This window comes from Ambystoma mexicanum, chromosome 14, assembly GCF_040938575.1.
Source record: "Ambystoma mexicanum isolate Mex_15411 chromosome 14, UKY_AmexF1_1, whole genome shotgun sequence".
NCBI classification, from domain to species: domain Eukaryota; kingdom Metazoa; phylum Chordata; class Amphibia; order Caudata; family Ambystomatidae; genus Ambystoma; species Ambystoma mexicanum.
Genome location: NC_090940.1, coordinates 442998342 through 443016746, shown reverse-complemented (window position 1 = coordinate 443016746; position 18405 = coordinate 442998342). Strand labels below are relative to the sequence as shown.

General features: G+C 47.7%; 1 protein-coding gene across 1 annotated transcript in view; it reads right to left on the bottom strand.

The window, feature by feature from the left end:
• Window positions 1-18405, bottom strand: part of HGSNAT (heparan-alpha-glucosaminide N-acetyltransferase) — a 2225524-nt gene that overhangs the window by 1895235 nt on the left and 311884 nt on the right. The window contains exon 3 of the mRNA XM_069637664.1: window positions 11318-11451. Coding sequence (XP_069493765.1) covers window positions 11318-11451 — 134 coding nt within the window. The remainder of the gene's footprint in view (window positions 1-11317; window positions 11452-18405) is intronic.

Sequence of the window (18405 nt, the reverse complement as noted above, 5' to 3'; positions counted from 1 at the left end):
AAGAATTCTCTTGTGCCAGAGTTGTCATTTTTTATTATCTTGTTGTAAATGGAGCTTTTGGTTTGCAAAATGGCGTTTTTGTAATTTTTAGAAAGGGCTGTGAAATGCTGTTTTTTCTCCATGGAGGTTGTTTTTGTCCAGGTGTTCCCTGCTGCTCTTTTAGAGGAGTGTAGGATTTTGAGCTTGGGGGGTGTACCAGAAGTTGATGTGGGCACTTGCTTTGGGCTTGCGTACGCTTGGAGGTGCTACTATGTTGATGGCGTTGAGAAGGCTTTGGTTATAAAGATCGACTATGGAGGTGGCGTCTGTGTTTGGGTGCATAGGTGTAGTAATGGTAGTAGGTTGGCTGACAATATGTTCAATAAGTTTCTAGAGAGGGATGCTGGAGCTGGTTGTGTTATGGCCTTTGAGCAGGCGGTTTTGATGATATTGAAGGTAATGATGTTGTGGTCTGACCAGGGGCAAGGAGCGTTGGATAGAATGGTGGTGTTGCAGTTGAGATTTGCTATCCATTCTAGAGTGTGTCCTTTATTGCGGATGGGGCTAGAGATAAGTTGTGTAAAGCCTAGGGATTCAATGGTGTTGGCTAGTGCAAGAGTATGGGGGTCGGATGGGTCATTGATACCCAAGTTGGTATCTCCCATGAAAAGGATTTTGGAGGTGGGCTTGGTGTCGGTGGAAAGGAGATCAGCAATGTCTTCCTCGAAGGAGAGCAGTGGGCCTTGGGGTCTGTAAATTAAGTGAATACTGAGGGTGGCTGTGGCTGACAGTGCGATTTTAACTGAAAGTAGCTCACCTGAGCTGATGGATTCGTTTTGGATTTCTCTGAGGGGAAGGGTATTTTTTGCAATTAAGGCTACTCCTCCACCTTTAGTGGTCGGTCTGTCTTTCCTGTAGATAGTGTAGCCCTCTAGGATGGCTAGGGAGAGTGAGGGGCCGGCAGCAGGGTGCAACCATGTTTCTGTGATTGCTAGGAGGTCTAGTTTGTTACAGGTGATGAGGTTTGAGATGTCAAGAGAATGGGCAAGGAGGGTTCTGGCATTGATGAGTGCTCCTGTAATAGAAATACTGTTGTTTGATTTTGGGTTGGGGGTAGAGAAGGTTTGACTGGGCGAGTGATTTATGCTAGTGTGGGAGTGTAATTTGGGTGTGGTAGTGGGGGGGGCTCTAGACATAGTGGCCATGTCAGGGGTGAGTTCAGCTGGAATCTTGTTGGTTGGTGAAGGTGCTACTCGGCGGTAGGGATGTGTGGGGGTGTCCTAGTGTAGCTGTCCCGTACAGGGGTCAAGGTTGTCTTGGTGTTGTTCCTGCTGTGCAGGGTGTGAGGGGGGTGATTAGAGGGCCTGGTGAGTGTATGAGTGATGGCTCTTAAGTTGAGGTGGGCATTCCTGCAAGTGAGTGGCTGGGTGGTGGTAAGTGAAAGTTGTCTTGTTGTGACTAGACGGTATGCTAGTCTTATGTTACGGTGGACTAGAGAGCAAGGTTGGCTGTGGCTTAGGACCTTCGTGTGTTTGGTGTCTTGTGGGCTGGTGGTGAAGTGTAATGCCTTGGGTAGGAAGGGAGATGGTGGGATGTCAGATGAGTTAGGGAGGTTGTTTGCCATTTGTAACGTGAAGGTGAGTGTGTGTTCAGTGTTATTGGAGGTAGTGTGCCATGAGTGGTTGAAGAGGCAGATGGAAGGCTTCAGTGAGTATGAGGCTTGGGGTGGGCAGGCTGGGGTTTGGCGGGTCTGATGACTGGGCCAGATGAAGGGATGGAGGATGTCATGGGGAGGTGATTCGCGGGTGGATTGTCTGCACAAAGATGGTGAGGCAGGCTAAATACAACACATGGGGAAATCAATTGTCTGCACTCAGATGGCGAGGCAGGCTAAATACAACACATGGAGATAATCAAGTGTCTGCACACAGAAGGTGAGGCAGGCTAAATACAACACATGAAAAGAATCAATTGTCTGCACATAGGTGAGGCCTGCTAAATACAACACATGGAAATAATCAATTGTCTGCACACAGAAGGTGAGGGAGGCGAAATACAACACGTGGAAAAAATCAATTGATTGCACACAGGTGGTGTCGGGTGGTTAAACCTGGTCAGGCTTGGTGCAGAGTATATGTAAGACAAGGTGGAAAATAATGTTTGTGCGTGGGTAACGTTGTAGACATAGGGGTGCAGATTTTGAACGAGGGTGGTGGCTCAGATGGCAAAAGCCTTGCATAACGGAGGTTGGAAGGTGATCCTTTCTTACATGGCTCTCCCACGCTCAGACAGGCTCAGACAGGAGCCTTAGGAGTGGGGTCTTGGATAGGGGTCCGGCGTTAGACTGCCGGCTACTCCAATGGCCGAGATGAGGGTGGCTCCAGCCAATCAAAGCAGCATCAGGCTGCACTAGGTATGGGTGTGCTGATCCATGATCGGGCGGCCATTTTGGAGGGTTTGATTCCAATCGGTGAAGGATGGCAAAGATAGGAACACACTAAGCCTTAGCAGTGCACTCTCTCTGTGTTGAAGTGAGATGGTGACTGTTGCTAATAATGCTGCAATCGCTCTTAGAAACATCAATTTAGAGGCGCCCAGGAGATTGTGCGCGGCATACCTGCAGATAAAAATGGTGCCTTGTGAGGTAATTAGCACGGACCTCGTGGTGCAGGGTAGGCTGTCTGCATCCCGCAGTAGCATCGAACCGGCTTCTGTAGGCGAGGATGAGTGGAAGGAGAATTCCAGGAGCCTAGGAGTGGGGCCTTGGGGTGGGGGCCGGTGTTCGCTCCCTCTTCCTCTCCCACTCCTGGCCCTCTTACGGCCGCCTATCCTCCTCCTTTCTCCTCCTTCCCTTTGTTCAACCCTGACAATGTTTCTAGACAAGTCTGATCTATGAAAGTCTTGTCAAAGCAGGTGCTCCCCTGCTCCTCCAGAACCATCAAGGACCACATTGACACCCTCGTCCCAGCCTTGGCTGATTTCGGCAATCACTCTTTTGCTACTGGAACCTTCCCTTCCCCCTTTAAGCACTCCCTTGTGCACCCCCTCCTCTGAAGCTCTCTGCTGATCCTTCCTCTCCGGCAACCTACCACACGATCTCCATCACTCCTTTCCTGGGCAAACTCCTGAATAAGCTGGCCATCTCCCAGCATACTCGCCATACTGAATCTGTTGGCTGTCTCCATGACCACCAGTCTGGCTTTAGAGCAGCCAGAAGCACATAAACTGCTCTCCTGAAAACCTGTGAAGACCTGCTCTCTAATCTCAACTGTAACCTTCCTTCTGTCCTCATTCTCCTTCATCTATTCTCTGCCTTCAATATGGTCCACCATGCTATCCTGATCAATCGTCTCCGTGACAACCTGGGCATCACTGGTCAGGCCCTAGCATGGTTGACCTCCTTTCTCTCCAATCAACCCTCCCAGGTCCAACTTGGGTCATTTCTCTCTGCCACCTTTCTCTCTACTTGTGGTGCTCCCCAGGGCTCTAACCTCTCACCCTGGCTTTTCAACCATTACTTGGCTCTTCTGGCCCACCGCATCTCTACCTTCTGTTCTAACTTTCAGTGTTATGCGGATGACACTCAGCTCTCCTTCAGGCTCCCCTCAGACTCCTTTGATATTTTGCTCATTCCTCTCTGTCTATCCGCGATTTAGGAATGGTATCCCTCTAACAATCTCTGCCTTAATGCCAGTAAGAGTGCGATCCTTCTCATTGGGACCCCTGCTCCCACTTTCCCTCTTGCACTATGGCTGCCCACCTTGGGCCGTCCACCCATACCATCCTGCGAGGCTAAGAACCTTGGGGTCATCTTTGACTCCACCCTCTCCTTCTCTCCTCACATCTCAGACCTCTCTAAGAAGTCAAACTACCAGCTGTACTACTTCTTCTCACTTTCCCCCAGAAGCTCACTGTCTTCAGAGCCCTAGTTCTCTCTAGGGTGGACTACTGCAACTGCCTCTTCCTAAATCTGCCTGCCTCTACTCTTCGCACTTAGCAACTATTCCAGAACAGGACTGCAAGACTTGTCCTTGGCCTCAAGCCCAGGGATCGTATCTCTCCAGCCCTGAAATCTCTCCACTGGCTCCCGGTGGCTGCAAGGATCAAGTTCAAGACCCTCTGCACCGTCCACAAGGCTTTCTGGTGCTGGGGACCACACTACATCCAACTCTCTATTCCTAAGCAGCTTCCTTCTCGAGCTCTCCGCTCAGCCACCTCCAACCGTCTAAGGGTCAGACGCTTCTCCAGGCAGAGAGTGGGGGGTTGATCTCTGTCCTTGGCTGGGGCCTCCCTCTGGGACAGCCTCCCTGCCTCTCTCAAACTTGAGCAGGACCACCTAAGGTTCCGGAAGCAACTCAATTTATTTATTTCATTTGTATAGCGTGCATACAACCTGTTAGAATTGTGGTGCTGTTGCAGGTACAAAGTACTGGTAAGGCTTACTATGATACAGGCATCGTTTCATACAGGTGCATGGTGAAGAGGTATAACCAAATGGCAGTTATGCTAGAAAACATACAGAATCATAAATTACATAGGTATACAACCAGGTGGCCGTTCTCTTCAGAGCAGGCAGTTGGGTGGTAGGACAGGGAGGTTCCTAGGGTTGATGGTGGGAATTCAGGATTAGGTGAATAGTCAAGTTTTTAGTGCTTTGTGAAATATCCAGTAAGATTTCTATGCCCTCAGGGAGGGTGGGAGGTTGTTCCAGAGCTTGGCGGCAAGGTATGGGAAGGTTGAGCCTCCGGGTTTGCATCTTTTGCCTTTAGGCACCAGGAGTCTAATTTGTGTAAGGGATTCTAGTGGGTCTGGAGGATTGGGCTTTGGCAATTCTTTTGGCTAGGTACGGTGGTGCTGTGTTGGACAGACACTTGTGGGTTATGGAGAGGGTTTTGAAAATGATGCGCTCCTGGATGGGGAGCCAGTGTGCATCTCTTCTAGCTCTCGAGGTGTTCTCTCTTTTTGTGATGTTCAGGGCAGCTTTGAGTGCATTGTTCTGGATTACTTGAAGTTAGAGTATGTTTCTGGACGAGGTGCCATTGAATAGGAGGTTGCAGTAATCAATCTTTGAGCCAATGATTGCACGTGCAATGGTTAGGCATTGGTTTTTAGAGAGCAAGGGTCTGGCTGCATTAAGTCTCTTAGTTGCATAGGCTGCTGAGGAGGCAATGGCACTGACTTGTCTAGTCATGGTAAGTGATGTGTCTAGGTAGACCCCTAAAGTCTTTACTGTGTTAGAGACCAGTATTGAGCAATTGTCAAGGCAGAGTATTGATTATCAAGGGTCTTTAGCGTGCTTGGTGGGCCAACAATCAGGATTTCTGTCTTGTCGCTGTTGAGACAGAGGTGACTGACTGACATCCGGGTCTGAATTATGTAATAGATTGAATCAAGGGTGTTCGAGTCTACTATGTAGTTGCCGGAGAGGGGGATCACGATTTGAGGGTCATCGGCATAATTTGTGGATGCTATGCTGAGTGAATCTAAGATGTGGAATAAGGGCCTAGTGAAAATATTGTAGAGTGGGGGCGATCCAGGATTCTTGTGGCACACCAGAGGTGATAGGAGAGGGAGAAGCGTTGGCGATCTCTGAGAAGACTCATCACTCTTCCATTAAGGAAGGATGTTATCCAGGCGGTAGCTGAAGGTGAGAAGTGACTGAGTGGTGAGGCGGTGGCAGAGGATCTGGTGGTTGACCAGGTCGAATGCTGCAGATAAATGTAGGAGGAGGAGCAGCGCAGACTTGCCTTTGTCCCTGATCTCTTCGAATAGATTTTTTGATAAAGCAATGCAGATTCTGTGCCGTGCCGAGAGCGGAAACCGGAATGACGCATCCCTAGGATGCAATTGTCCTCCAGGAACTGCTGGACTTGTAAGTAGGCAGCTCGGTCCAACATTTTTAGGAGGAATGGGAATGTAGTGATTGGCCTGTAGTTTGTGGGGATGGCTGGGTCTAGGGATGTTTTTTTCTGGAGAGGACCCAGGCTTCCTTCAGGCTGGCTGGAACATTGCTTTGAGCGAAGGAAGTGTTTACAACAGCTGTGATGATGGGGGTTAGTATGTCAGCACAGTCATTGATGAGGGGTGCAGGGCAAATGTCGCCTTTGCATTTTGAGGGTTTTAGACTGTTAATCAGTTTGGTGACATTGTTTTCGGAGAGGTCTCTGAAGTAGAATTGAGTGGTGATGGAGATGAGGGAGGGAGGTAAGTAGTCATTGCTAGAGGTCAAAGGTACTATGTTGCCAGTTAAGACCTTCTTTTTCCTTCTGCTTTATCTCTCCCTTGCTGATGCTCCTGTCTGCTTTGCTAACTGGTTACCTGGCCACCCGTTGAACCTCACGGGCACCAGGCTCCTGTACTACTTGCAACCAGTAGCCCCTTGCACTGCCTCCAGGCCTCCCACCCACTTAGGGACTGTATCTGCAACCCTACAGTCCCCTCCCTCCCTGCACTTACTGAGCCACCACCCTGCCAGCACTTGCTGCATTCTTACCACTGCACTCTCCCCTCCCCCGACCCCCCCCATCACTTCTCCTCGGCCCTCCCCCTAGCACTTGCACAATCTAAATTAAATAAGGCCTAGTAAGATCGTTTGGTTTGTCCTCCATCCGTCTACCCTTCCTTGTCTTGTCCCGCCTAGAAACACTTGTGTAGAGGCTCGTTATAAATGACTTATCATATCACCTCTAGCAATAGATCCATGCCATGGTCCACCCAGCTCACCTTCTGTGGGCCTGACGAGTCACAGCCTTGAGCTAGGATATGAGCTTGTAGGTGGTGGTGGAGCACAGGGGGCAGGCTGGCACTCACCACACTTTGAGTTGCCGGTAAGGAGAGGTTTGGGGGGAGTCATGCAGAAATGGTAGACTTCAAAGGAAAATCAGTTGGATCCCATAATGGCAAGAGATGGGATGAAACTACAGGAAGAGAGAAAAATTAGAGAACTCAGAAACATGGTGACACTGTAGGGGCAAATAGTAAGGACAGATAAGGAGTTTGGGGTGGGGATAACCATGGTTGGAGCGCTAAAGAATGGAAGAGAAGTACAAGGTGTGTGGGTGGTTAACAGATGCAAAATAGAGCCTTGCAGTGGGAGATTGGACTCAGCTGGGTCACTGTCCCAAATTACTTTCCTAAAATGCTTCCACATTGCAGAGACCTGGCACAAAGGACATCAGATATAAGATGCAGGCAACTAACACACTCCCACCACAACATGGAACACAGAACACCAAGGAAACATCATTCAAACACAACAATACTTCTATTACCAGCTCAAGTTGACCAGTTTGGTCGAGCCCTAAAACCCAATAACAGCATTACACCAACGATATACCTCAACTAACCGACTGCCCTCTCAATTTACTCTTACACCCTTCACCCTTACACTGCACATTGACCTACTGACACACAAAGGGCCTCATTACGACCCTGGCGGAAGACCATGGTGCTATTAGCACCATGGTCCATGCCGGTAAATTACTGACTCCGCCATGGAGAAAGGGGAAATTACCACCCCATTACAAGGTTGGCGAGGCGGTAATTCCCCATTCCTCCATGGCCCTTCCCCATTCCCATTCCCATTTTTGCCCCATAGCGCCTTCCGCATTCCCATTGAGCCCTAAGTACGGTGCCGCAAATTGCGGCACCGTACTTGGCACCAAGGTCCCTTTGCGGGTCCCTACTTTAACGGCTCTTAAAACCAGCCGTAATTAGGCGCTAATAGGTTAACGGCGCCGAAGCCTTTTATGGCGCCGTTAACCCATTAGCGCCTGGGTCGTAATGAGGCCCAAAGAATTTTTGCACACTTGCACTATTTCGACATTCAAATGTAGAGAAAACCGGAAACTAGTAGAGAAAGTCGCATTGGATCTTAATGACAAAGTCTTGAGAAGTGATCAATCAGCAAGAATTTGCCCAAAAAACAAACTTTCTTATTTCGTTGATTGTCTGGGTCCCTAAAAGGCTCCAATAAACACAGAATACTGAACAATGTTGCATTTCCTACTTGGTACTGTAAAGAAGGCATGGTATCAAACAGTGAGGACAGACAAGTGATCACAGTTCAAGGGTGTTTATTGTACTTCAATGGGTTGGTTGAACGCCTATCTAATCCTAAATCTAAGGATGGGAGCAAGCTACGACCATCAAATAATAATAATGCAAATTAACAAGGGGAGTCCTGGGAGTCCCTCTGCCAGACATTAGTCCTGGTTACGAGAGACTTACCCAGAGTCTTTAGCTCACTATCTTTCACAGATAAGAAATATCCCAAACATATCAGTCTTTGTCCTGCCCTGGGGCAGTCCAGCACCGAAATGCTAGGCAATTCTCCTCTGAACAAGAGTACCAACAGAAACCCCAGACACGTGTTTCGGTCTGGTTGGAGTGTGTCAAAAGGCCTATACTAATAAACCTATTGCCAATCCTTACTTCTAAATACAAAACGTGTGGGACAACAATGTAGACAAAAGAATGTCAGGATAGTTGAGCAGTTGGCTTCCCTTTCCCCATGTTTTCAGCACGGGACAAGGCAGCACGTTTGAGCTTCACACACTGGCTTCTTGGCCAGGAAGAAACAGATCAAAGCATAGGTATCAGTGCCTTCTGCCAAAGTCTTTCTTCCAATGACAGTCTCTTATTGCAGAGGGCCTGATGCAACACACAAACATCAAAGGTCCTTTCTTATCAGGATTTTCCCATTCACAGGTTCTGCATTAGTCCCCCTCGTTCGGGCTCGGACCATGGATTCCCCTTGTTCGGGGTCAGATCCCTTTAGCACAATGTTCATGATTGGTCCCACTCGTTCGGGCCACGGATCCCCCCTATTCGGGCACAGAGCACGGTCTCCCTCAGTCGGGCTTAGACATGTTGTTCACAATTTCGGGGTCTCCCTCGTTCGTGCTCGCACCCGTTGTGTTTGCAAAAAAATATCACAGTTCACTTCCTTTAGGCTTCCTTCCTTCGGGCTTGGACCTAAAAGCAGTGCACAGAGTCTTTCGAATGGGCGTACTTTTGTTTTCCGCCAGACCACTCTGTTACTTCATTTTGCAGTTGCTTTCACTTCACAGCAATTGGTATCCCTCGGTCGTGCTCTGACCACTTTAATCTTGCTTTCTTTTTGGTATCAAAATTCAAAGACTTTCGACTGTGCAATGAGTCTTCCTTAAACCATTGCAGGACCACTTCGATTTACTTCACTCAAAAAAAGAACTTCAAGACCCATAATGCCTTTCATGGGCCTTTCATTTCCTGCTTTCTTTCTCAAATTCAATATGCAGGTTCCCGCTCTAGCCACACACAAACATACCAGGATTTTCTCTCTCTTGCCATGAGGCTCACCCGGTTAGCACGGTGCTGGCGAGCAACTTCTTTGGATCTTTATGTGTCGAGGCCAAGGTCTTTCCACCTGCCGCTCAGGCACATGGGCTTCCCTTCCCATGCCCAGTGGAAAGGAGTATTCCTGTGGATAGAGTCAGCAGGCTATGATCTGCCCTCTCTGGCTCTTGGAAGGCACAGCTCCTCAGCCCTGCAGCAGCCCTTCGATGACACAGGATCAGAGTCTTGGCACCCTCAGCTCTGTTCCAGACTTTCCAGGGTTCTTTAAACGCTCTACTCTGTTCTTCATCTTCTCTGGTCCACATTGCATCCCCAGCTCGATCAAATCGCAATGCTCCACCTTTTATATTGACAGGGAGTGTTAATTGGAGTCAGGTGGGAATAGTTGTCCAGCCCTGCCTGTCCTTGTTAATGGGACATGATGGAGACTGCCCATAGGAATCCATGGTACATTGGTTCCTCTGGGCAATCTTCATTGTTCTGTTCCTCCTCTTCCTCGTCCCAGGGGTTTTGAAAGAAGGCAATGGGGAAGAAGTATGAGAGAAACATTTGTAAATGTTTGTCAGGGTTAAGGGGGCATATGTGTGGTTGTAGGTAAATAGGTTTTAGATGATGATGTCCCATTGGGACTGGGGATGTCGAATAGGGATATACTTCTTCTCCTATGCCTCCTTTTAATGTTAGTACCTGTTGGAATTGGGGAGGGGGCAACATCACAGGATTCATAACAACCTATAAAGGTGGAGCAAGTGTTGGGTATGGGTTTGTCAGAAAGGGGGGAATACTGCATCTCTGCCGAGGGCATTCCTCCAACTGTTCCCAAGGACACCCTGCTCAGGTGATCCTCCCGCACTGGTCCACCCCCAGGGTCTGTTTCCAAAAGGTGATGGCAGTGGCCTGGCCACCTGAACAAAGAATCCCTGGGGTCCATAAGTGAGAAAGCCCACAGGTTTCTCACAGTACCCACTGACCCCTGCCTAACAAAGGGCTTCTAAGCCTGGTCTGCAATAGTCGGTCATTGATGTCCTACTTTGTATGATTTTGTGTGGTCACTGCACACGGACTGAAAATCATTAATCACCTCTAAATAATATTCCAAAATGGATATGGGTTAGTTATAATTATTCAAAGACATAAATTAAGATACATTTCTGAACACACCATATAAAGTCTCTGCTCAATGAAGGTTTGGCATAGCACTCATATTTAAGAGAGCCAAATCATTCCAGTCCCAAATACAGAGCCTTTGGGGGATCCCTTACATTAATGTAATGCCACCCTTAGAACTTAATATTTTAGTAAAATTATGAAATTCCTCCCAAGCTTAAATGAGCATCGCTGGGTGCCATGCTTTGCAGCGGGTTGTATCACTGTATGTATAACATAGTATGAATGCATTACAAAGAAAGACCTGGACACAGCCCAGAAAAGAGACCAAAAACACAATCATGAAATGTACCAACATTGATGGCACCATGTTGCCTGAGTGAGAACATTTCCATGTATAGACCAAGACATATGCCTCTTTTTAGGCGGCCGCGTAGTGTTCTTTCAAATGTCTCTGTGCTATATGTTTCACAGCGGGTGAAAAGTGAGTCACTGGCTTGGGGTCCACAGCTGCAGAAAGGCTTTCCCCGGTAACATGCTATTTCCTAAAACTCATGTGTTTGCCAGCTAAGGGGAAAGAGCCTGCATCAGGAATCAAGGCCTGTGCTTAGAGGCGTTTCTGAAATCACTGCATGTAGCAGGCCCTAGCAGCAGGAGCATGTCTACATGATACTTCCACTTTTACTCCATGTTCGCAGGATAGACATGATATTTACCTTTTCTATGCTTCATAACATAATATCTGCTCGTTAACTAGAAAGTATAGGTGGCCAAAGGTGTCGCTTAAATAGCATACATACTATAATACCGCTAAACTAACACCACGTTACCACGCCAGAGCATGCATGGAGCAGATAAGAAAGACAGGTGAGAGTACAACACACACACACACCTGCAAAGCTCGCGATGGTCCGAGGTATCATTAAGCTGCAGGGTAAGTGCGTGCTGGGATGAGACCGCAACCGACTCTATGCCGGGCTGCCCAGCCTCACTTTCAGGAACAGTCGCCAGAACTTGGTACGAGCACTGTTAAAAAAAAAAGAACACACATTAAAAAATACGTTAGCAGTGCTCTCTACACAGATTCCTTGCATCGGCCCCTGTATGCTCTATAGTTAGCATACTGTCCTTGAGCATGCATGCGACATTGTACTACTGTACCAAATGGTTAGGAAATGGTTTGCTCCGTCATGGATGATAAAAAAAGTTCAAACTAAGAAAACACATTCAACTAATACAATTACAGAGTTCCTAAGTGTGAATGTGCACCGAGAGGTCTAGACACAACCCCCTTTGTCTTATTCTAGCCCGCGACTAATGACATATCGCGATTAATGTGCGATGATTTTGCAATGACCCTAAAAGCAGTTACTCTTGACAGCACATAACAAAATGAGGCTCACAAAGATAGACACATGTAAACAAGTCATGCTAAGCATTGTGCAAGTCCAGGAACCCTCATTTGCAGTGTCTTATTACTAGTTGGGTGGACATATCAACAGAAATACCACTAGCGGTATTTCACTGTTTAAGCAGCCACCCTGTTTCCAGTAAGCTTCTAAAGCCAGGAAGGCTTCCCCACTGATTTGGAGCCCAACCTCTCAGATCAGGGAAGACTGCATGGTAGGTCTCCTCTGATCAGGTGCCAAGCCTGCAAGTTGCTTAAAGTGCCTTGTAAGTATGGGCAATGCTGAAGTGCCTCACAAAGCGAGGCAGGGTAACTGCTGTTACCATCAGCAGGCCTGGAGAGGGGCAGCACAACCTCTCCCCCTCCTCTGCTCCTCCCCCCAGTCATAGAGACACGCAGTCTACCCAGCACAATGCTGAGGAAGGGTGAAGTGTGAGCAATCACCTCACCCTTCCTTCATGCAGCTAGGTGCTAAGCACCCAAGGAAGCCAACAGGCAGGTAGGGATCAGGTTCAAAGACCTGCCCCCCCCCGGGGAGGTTAGCGGGGGGGCAGACAGTCGGCTATCCGGCCGGGGGCTGACACATAACAGCCCCCACTACTATACATATCAAAGACCTAGGGCTCCCCTGGGTCTTATAAATACAGAGCGGCATGCTCTGAGAAAACACAATTAGTTTGTGGACCCTGAACGGGGACCCAAACACAAAGGAGGTGCACTGTTGACTCAGTGCCTTCCAAACCTTTGCTTCTTTACCGCAAAACCCTCGCACCCTACAAGAAATGGGAGAAGAACAAAGGAAAAGAAGTACAGGACACTGTACAGTGTCCACAACAAGTCGTGGACATAAGAAGGCGGGCACGGGCCAGAGGGGGTAACCCCAAGACCCGGCGCCCAAAAGTATTGTGTATTATTTTTTATGATATGTGATTATTGTTACGGCCTTTTATTGCCAACACTTGACAAACAATGTGTGAGCCAAATTATTCTGGGTAAGGGTAGGGTTCGGCTAAGTACTATGATGCATGCATATGGGTTCAGCAGTTATGCACCTATACTCAATCATCTTCCCTTTCACTTCCAGAGCATCCTGGCTGACTCGCTCCTCCATGACGGCAAAGAAACCGAGATCCATCCCTATGGATCCATGCCTCCATGATTTCCAGATTCCCCTTCAGGAGGAAAACAACCTCTCTGCCATATCTGCCATCATCTGCCATCACCTGCCAATACATCTCTGCAAGCTTTGGCCCGGCCATGGCTCATGGATGATAGTTCTTGGCTTGCCACATGGGGCAAATAAAGTCCCCTCTTGGAACACTCGTTTTAGATGTCAAGCTTGTCAAATGCACTTCCTCCAGCGCAGTGGAATATAAAACAAAAATCCATAAACGCACCCATGCCTGAAAGTTCTTTTTGCACCACGTCACTGTCTCGGGGCAGTGGACGTTTTTTCAAGACCATCTACCTTACTTCCAAATGCACCAGAGCCTGGTTTAATTTGTGGATTTGTTATCAATTATTTAATTTAGGTTTTCATACCATGTTACAGCAATAACAGAGCTTCTGCACCTGTGTATAGGAAGGGCAGGGAGTAGATGGAAGCAGGAGACTCCCCACGGACGGATCCTGTTATTAAAATGAAGGTCTTTGGACAAGAGATGGTAAAGTGAAAACAACTGTGGCGGACCGACCCGAAACGTTTCAAGGGAGTAAAGTGTTAACCTCGTATCCTTAGTAATGAGGATGAGTAGTGGGGATGAATGCCCAAAGGGCATAGGGGTTTGCTTACACCTACAGATGGTGTTCTGCTTTGGGAATGATCTAAGCAAAAGTTGTTAGGAGTGGTCAAACTATAAAGTATCAGGGTTCTCTTTTAGGAATACTAGGCTCTCTCTCAGGTTCACCGTCCCATGGGCAGAATGTCCAGCCATTGCAATATCAGTCATAGGGATGTAGCCACTTCTTGATTCTCAAACACAGTCTCAAGGATATAGTACTTGCCCGCCTGCTTCTTGGCTCAGTTCCCATTCACAAGAATATAATAAAGCACCCAGCCACTTTGCCTCGTATATGGCCCCTCTCGCCATTTGTAACTAAGCCAGAACATAGTGCCTGGCCCAATTTTCCTGTTCCAGGGATATGTTGCACTCGTTCATTAGGAAGAGACAAATGTCCTGACCATCTAGGGATACAGTGCCCTTTCCACTAATAAGGAATAATGTGCCCTTCTCACTGGCAAGCAGTCTCAGTCCCCTGAGGATTTCCACAGTTTCCAGATGCTAGGTCCATTCTACTCTCTCAGCATCAGCAGTTTGAAATGCTTGCCAAGTTAACCAAATACTTTTCCTGCTATGGACAGAACTCTTAGATTGGTCTGGTTCAACCCTACATAAGCCCTGGTGGCCATTTTGACATGAGGTGGACATTATGACCCTCTCACATGCTCACTTTACCGCTGGGAATCTCATTAATGTTATGAATTTCTTATGAGTCCAGTGGATCCCATTTTGCCTGTGGAACCCCTGTGAGGAACTCATGGTGACAACAAGTAAGACAAACACAAGTGATCACAGTTCAAAGGTGTTTATTGAACAATGAAAATGGTATGCAGGTTGGAAAAACGCCTAATCTAACCCTAAATCTAAGATGGGGGCAGGTGTCGACCATAAAATGATAATAAGGCGGTCCTAGTGATGTCAAGTCAAATAAAAAGGGCCTACAATTTAAAAAAAAAACTCTATTGCCAATTCCTTAGGCTAACTACAAGGGGTGTGGGGTTAAGTTTCAAGGAAGAAAAGTGTTTGCAAATGATAAGTCAGGAGGAAGTAGCCTGGGTCTCCCATCCTCACGTTTTGAGCACAGGTAAGGTGGAGTTGGTGGAGCACACTACAGTCTCTGGCTTGTTTAGCACGAGATGCCAGTTCCAATGGCAGTTCTCAGGATCATCGATGGCCAAGTCTCGTTTCATTAGAAAGTCTCTTGCCTTCAGGCCGGACATGTTCAGATAACCAAAAACAAAAGTTCCTTTAACAAATGAAAGTTTGTTCCCAATATTCGTTGGGTGATGGGTTCACCCCTGGGTCCCCCACTTCTGGGCTGACCCTTGTCAATTGTAATCCACAAATCTTAATGTCTTTTTAAACAGTTCCAAAACACACTGTTTCTTCGGACTCTAGATTCAACTGCTCCTGGGATTCGCTACCCGGGTTTCCTCTCACTGTGGGATTTAGTACCCTTTCTTTCAGACAACTTACGGATCAAAGTATTTTGATTGTACGTAGCTTTTGCTCGACCCTCACGTATGACCACTTTGAGTTCCTTTGGCGACCTTCCTTGGCCTTCTCATTTCTGTAGTTTCTCAATATAGGGCTCGACCATAGTCTCTTGATTACCGGTTTGCCTCTGCCGCTGGTCTCCCCTTCACACTTTTTACAGTTCAATTATAGTTCATCAGGTTTGTTTCACAACTTGCCACTTTGCGATTCTAACTCCACACAGCCCCGTCTTAACGATTCTCCCCTCGACTCACCGGTTGTGATGAACTGCTTGGCTATTGGGTTTCTTAGGAGCCAAGGCCGGTACCACGGGCATGGTAGTCTCCTCAGCTACGCCTTGTCAGCAAAGGCTTGCCCAGTGTACAGTTGACATCTGCAGCAGGACACTTGTGCTATTGTTTGCATTCTTAGATTCTCCTCCCCGGAGGTTCCGCGGCCCTGGGACGAAAAGGGCAATGTCACTTCTCGCCTCCCCACCTTCTTGCTTTCCGCCGTCTTTCTCCTTTTGAACTGCCGCGTGGTAGCCGTCTCAACGTGCTGTCTGTCGTGTTTGCCTTTCTCGTACTGTGCTCTCTGGCTCCACCTTTTATCCCTCTGGGGAAGGCAAAGGTTTGTCAGGTGTGTGTGATTCTGATCAATTGCCTGACTTTGCCTGACACCCTGGTGTTGGGACATGTCAGGTAAACAGCTCGAGTGTTAGTCCATTGTCCGTTGTGTTGTGCGAAAGTGTTTGCGGTGGAAAAAAGGAGGAGGGCAGTGGTTTGGAATGTTCTACGTGAGAGGATGGGGAAAAGTGTTAAAGGAAGGGGGATACCGAATCTCACCCATCAGTGTCCCACTCCCACTCCCCGAGGACCCTCCATCCAGGTGATCCTCCTTGACTGGTCCACCCGCAGGAACTGGATCCAAAAGGAGATGCTGTGTCCTGGCCACCTGGATGACTGATCCCCGGGGACTAGCTAGGGAGAAACCTTCAGGTTTCTCATATCCAGCCGCAGCACACTGTACCTTGCAATGTTTTTTTTTTCAGTGACAATCACATCACCAGTCTTGCATTTATGGGTAGGGATCCCTTCTGGCTCAAGGGAGTCTGCAGTGTTCATTCCCCACGAACATTATGGACTGCACTGAATCGAACCTGAGTCTTAGGCTGTGGAGTAGCTTTGCACAAAATGTTTGCGGTGGGAGGGCATGACATCTAAATGAAAGGGGCCCCTACCAAATGAGTGGGACAAAACGGTGCACCACAAAAGTTGGGGTTGGGGGGGTAAACACCCTTGACCTCCCTAAAATGATAAAATGACACCAATGCTCTTGGGCCATTCACTAACTATCCCCTTGGGATAAAGTATTTCCTCCGCTCACAGTCAACATCTAGGTATTCATTCACCTTTGGAGTGCATGTATGAATTGGAGATATAGTGCTTGTTTTGCCACCAGGTAGCTCATGGTTCTGGCTATGTTGCCCAAGGAGGCCAGTTTTCCTGGGCTACTGAGCCTCCTTTCAGACTTGTGATGGAGTCAGAGAATTGTTGCACAACTCAGTATTGCAGTCATCTCTAGACTAGTCTCAGAATTTCCTTTGCAGACTCATCATTTTCATGCCTTGATTTAATTCGGGTTCATCATTTTAGCTTTGTAAACCTACCAAAGAGTGTTCCTTGGAAGCCACACATGTGTTTGAGTCCTATACATCAAAATACAGTAAACCACATATTTGTAGTGTATGTTAGGCTTCTTTGAAATGTGATACATTGCTTAAAAAGGGACAGCCCAGACCACGATCATCAATTCCAATAAAATGCCCCATCCTTTGAGTCCTTTCAGTGTAAGACAAATTCAGATATTCCTACGTATGGAGATGTCCTTCTGCTAAGATCACCAATGATGTCTGCCCTACGTTGGCATGCTGACAGTGCAGCACATCAAAAAGAGAACCACACAATTAATTCATATCAAACAAAACCAATAACACTGACATGGCACAGACCCACAACTAATCAGATTAGTGCAAAAGACATCAAGAGAGCTGTAAGGAAGTTATGGTATCAAGAATAGACAGACACAAGCGATCAGAGTTCAAGGGTGTTTATTAAACTGAATATGCAGGTTGGAAAAACACCTGATCTAAACCTAAAGCTAAGATGGGAGCAAGCTACGACCATCAAATGAAAAATAAGGTAGTCCCAGTGGCGTCTTGGCAAATAAAATGGCCTATACTGTACAAAAAAACTATTGCCAAACCTTACAACTAAATACCAAAAAGAGTGTGGGATAGGAGTCACAAAACAAAGGAAGTGTTCACAAATGATAAGTCAAGATGTGGTAGCTGGGGGTCTCTCTTCCTCACGTTTTGAGCATGGGACACGGTGGGACTTCTGAGCACAGCACATTCTCGAGCTTTCCGAGCACGAGATGACAGTTCTGTTCTCAGCTATCAGGAGCATTGATGGTCAAGTCTCTTTTCTCTTAAAAGTCTCTTGCCTTCAAGGACCTCATTGTTACGCTCACCTGGTCTCTGCAGGGATGTTGGGGCACGGTTGGAGCCCTCCCAGGACTTGGCTCCCTTGGATCGACTCTCTCCCCCAGCTGCTGCGGAATCGAAGACTCAGGATGCTGGTTCTGCCTCCGAGAGAAGATGAGAGGCACTGAGGGTGGCGTGGTGGTGTTGTGATCCCCCTCAACCCTTTCATGCCAGAATGAAGTGAGCAAGAGTTTGCCCATGCAAGCTCACCTGTTTCAATGTAAGGATGATCTCTCTGTCCTGCTTTCTCTCAGCAGGGGTGCCGTGGATGGACCTAGTTGCGTCACTGGTCCTTAGCATGGAGGTCCAGACCGGCTGCAACCTATTCCGCCTTGAAGGTAGGTGTTTATAACAAAGATTATTGTCTGTATCCTTTGTGGTGATTTTCCCCAATGATTACTGTCCTTAATGTTATATTGTCCTTTCCTCTCTCTCTATGTATGAAGATGGCCCAAAAGTGCTTGGTGATGGATGAGAGTCCAATCCGGAAAACCTACAAGTGGTAAATTGACTTTCCGGATGATGCACCAAGTTTGCGAGTTGTGTTGCCCAGCGTTTAAAGTTTATGTAATTGCTAACCTTGTGCTCTCTGTCTCCTTTGCAGGTGATGGCAAGCGGTTCTCCGAACTCCTGCCGGCTGCCAGATGAGAAGATCCACGAGGATGCTGCGCCGGAAGATGACCTCGTATTGATTGGGAGTTCAGGACAGCTAAGTGCAAGGTGCCACCCGAAGTGGATTCGAGGAGACAGGTAAGAGGCGAGCGGCCGCT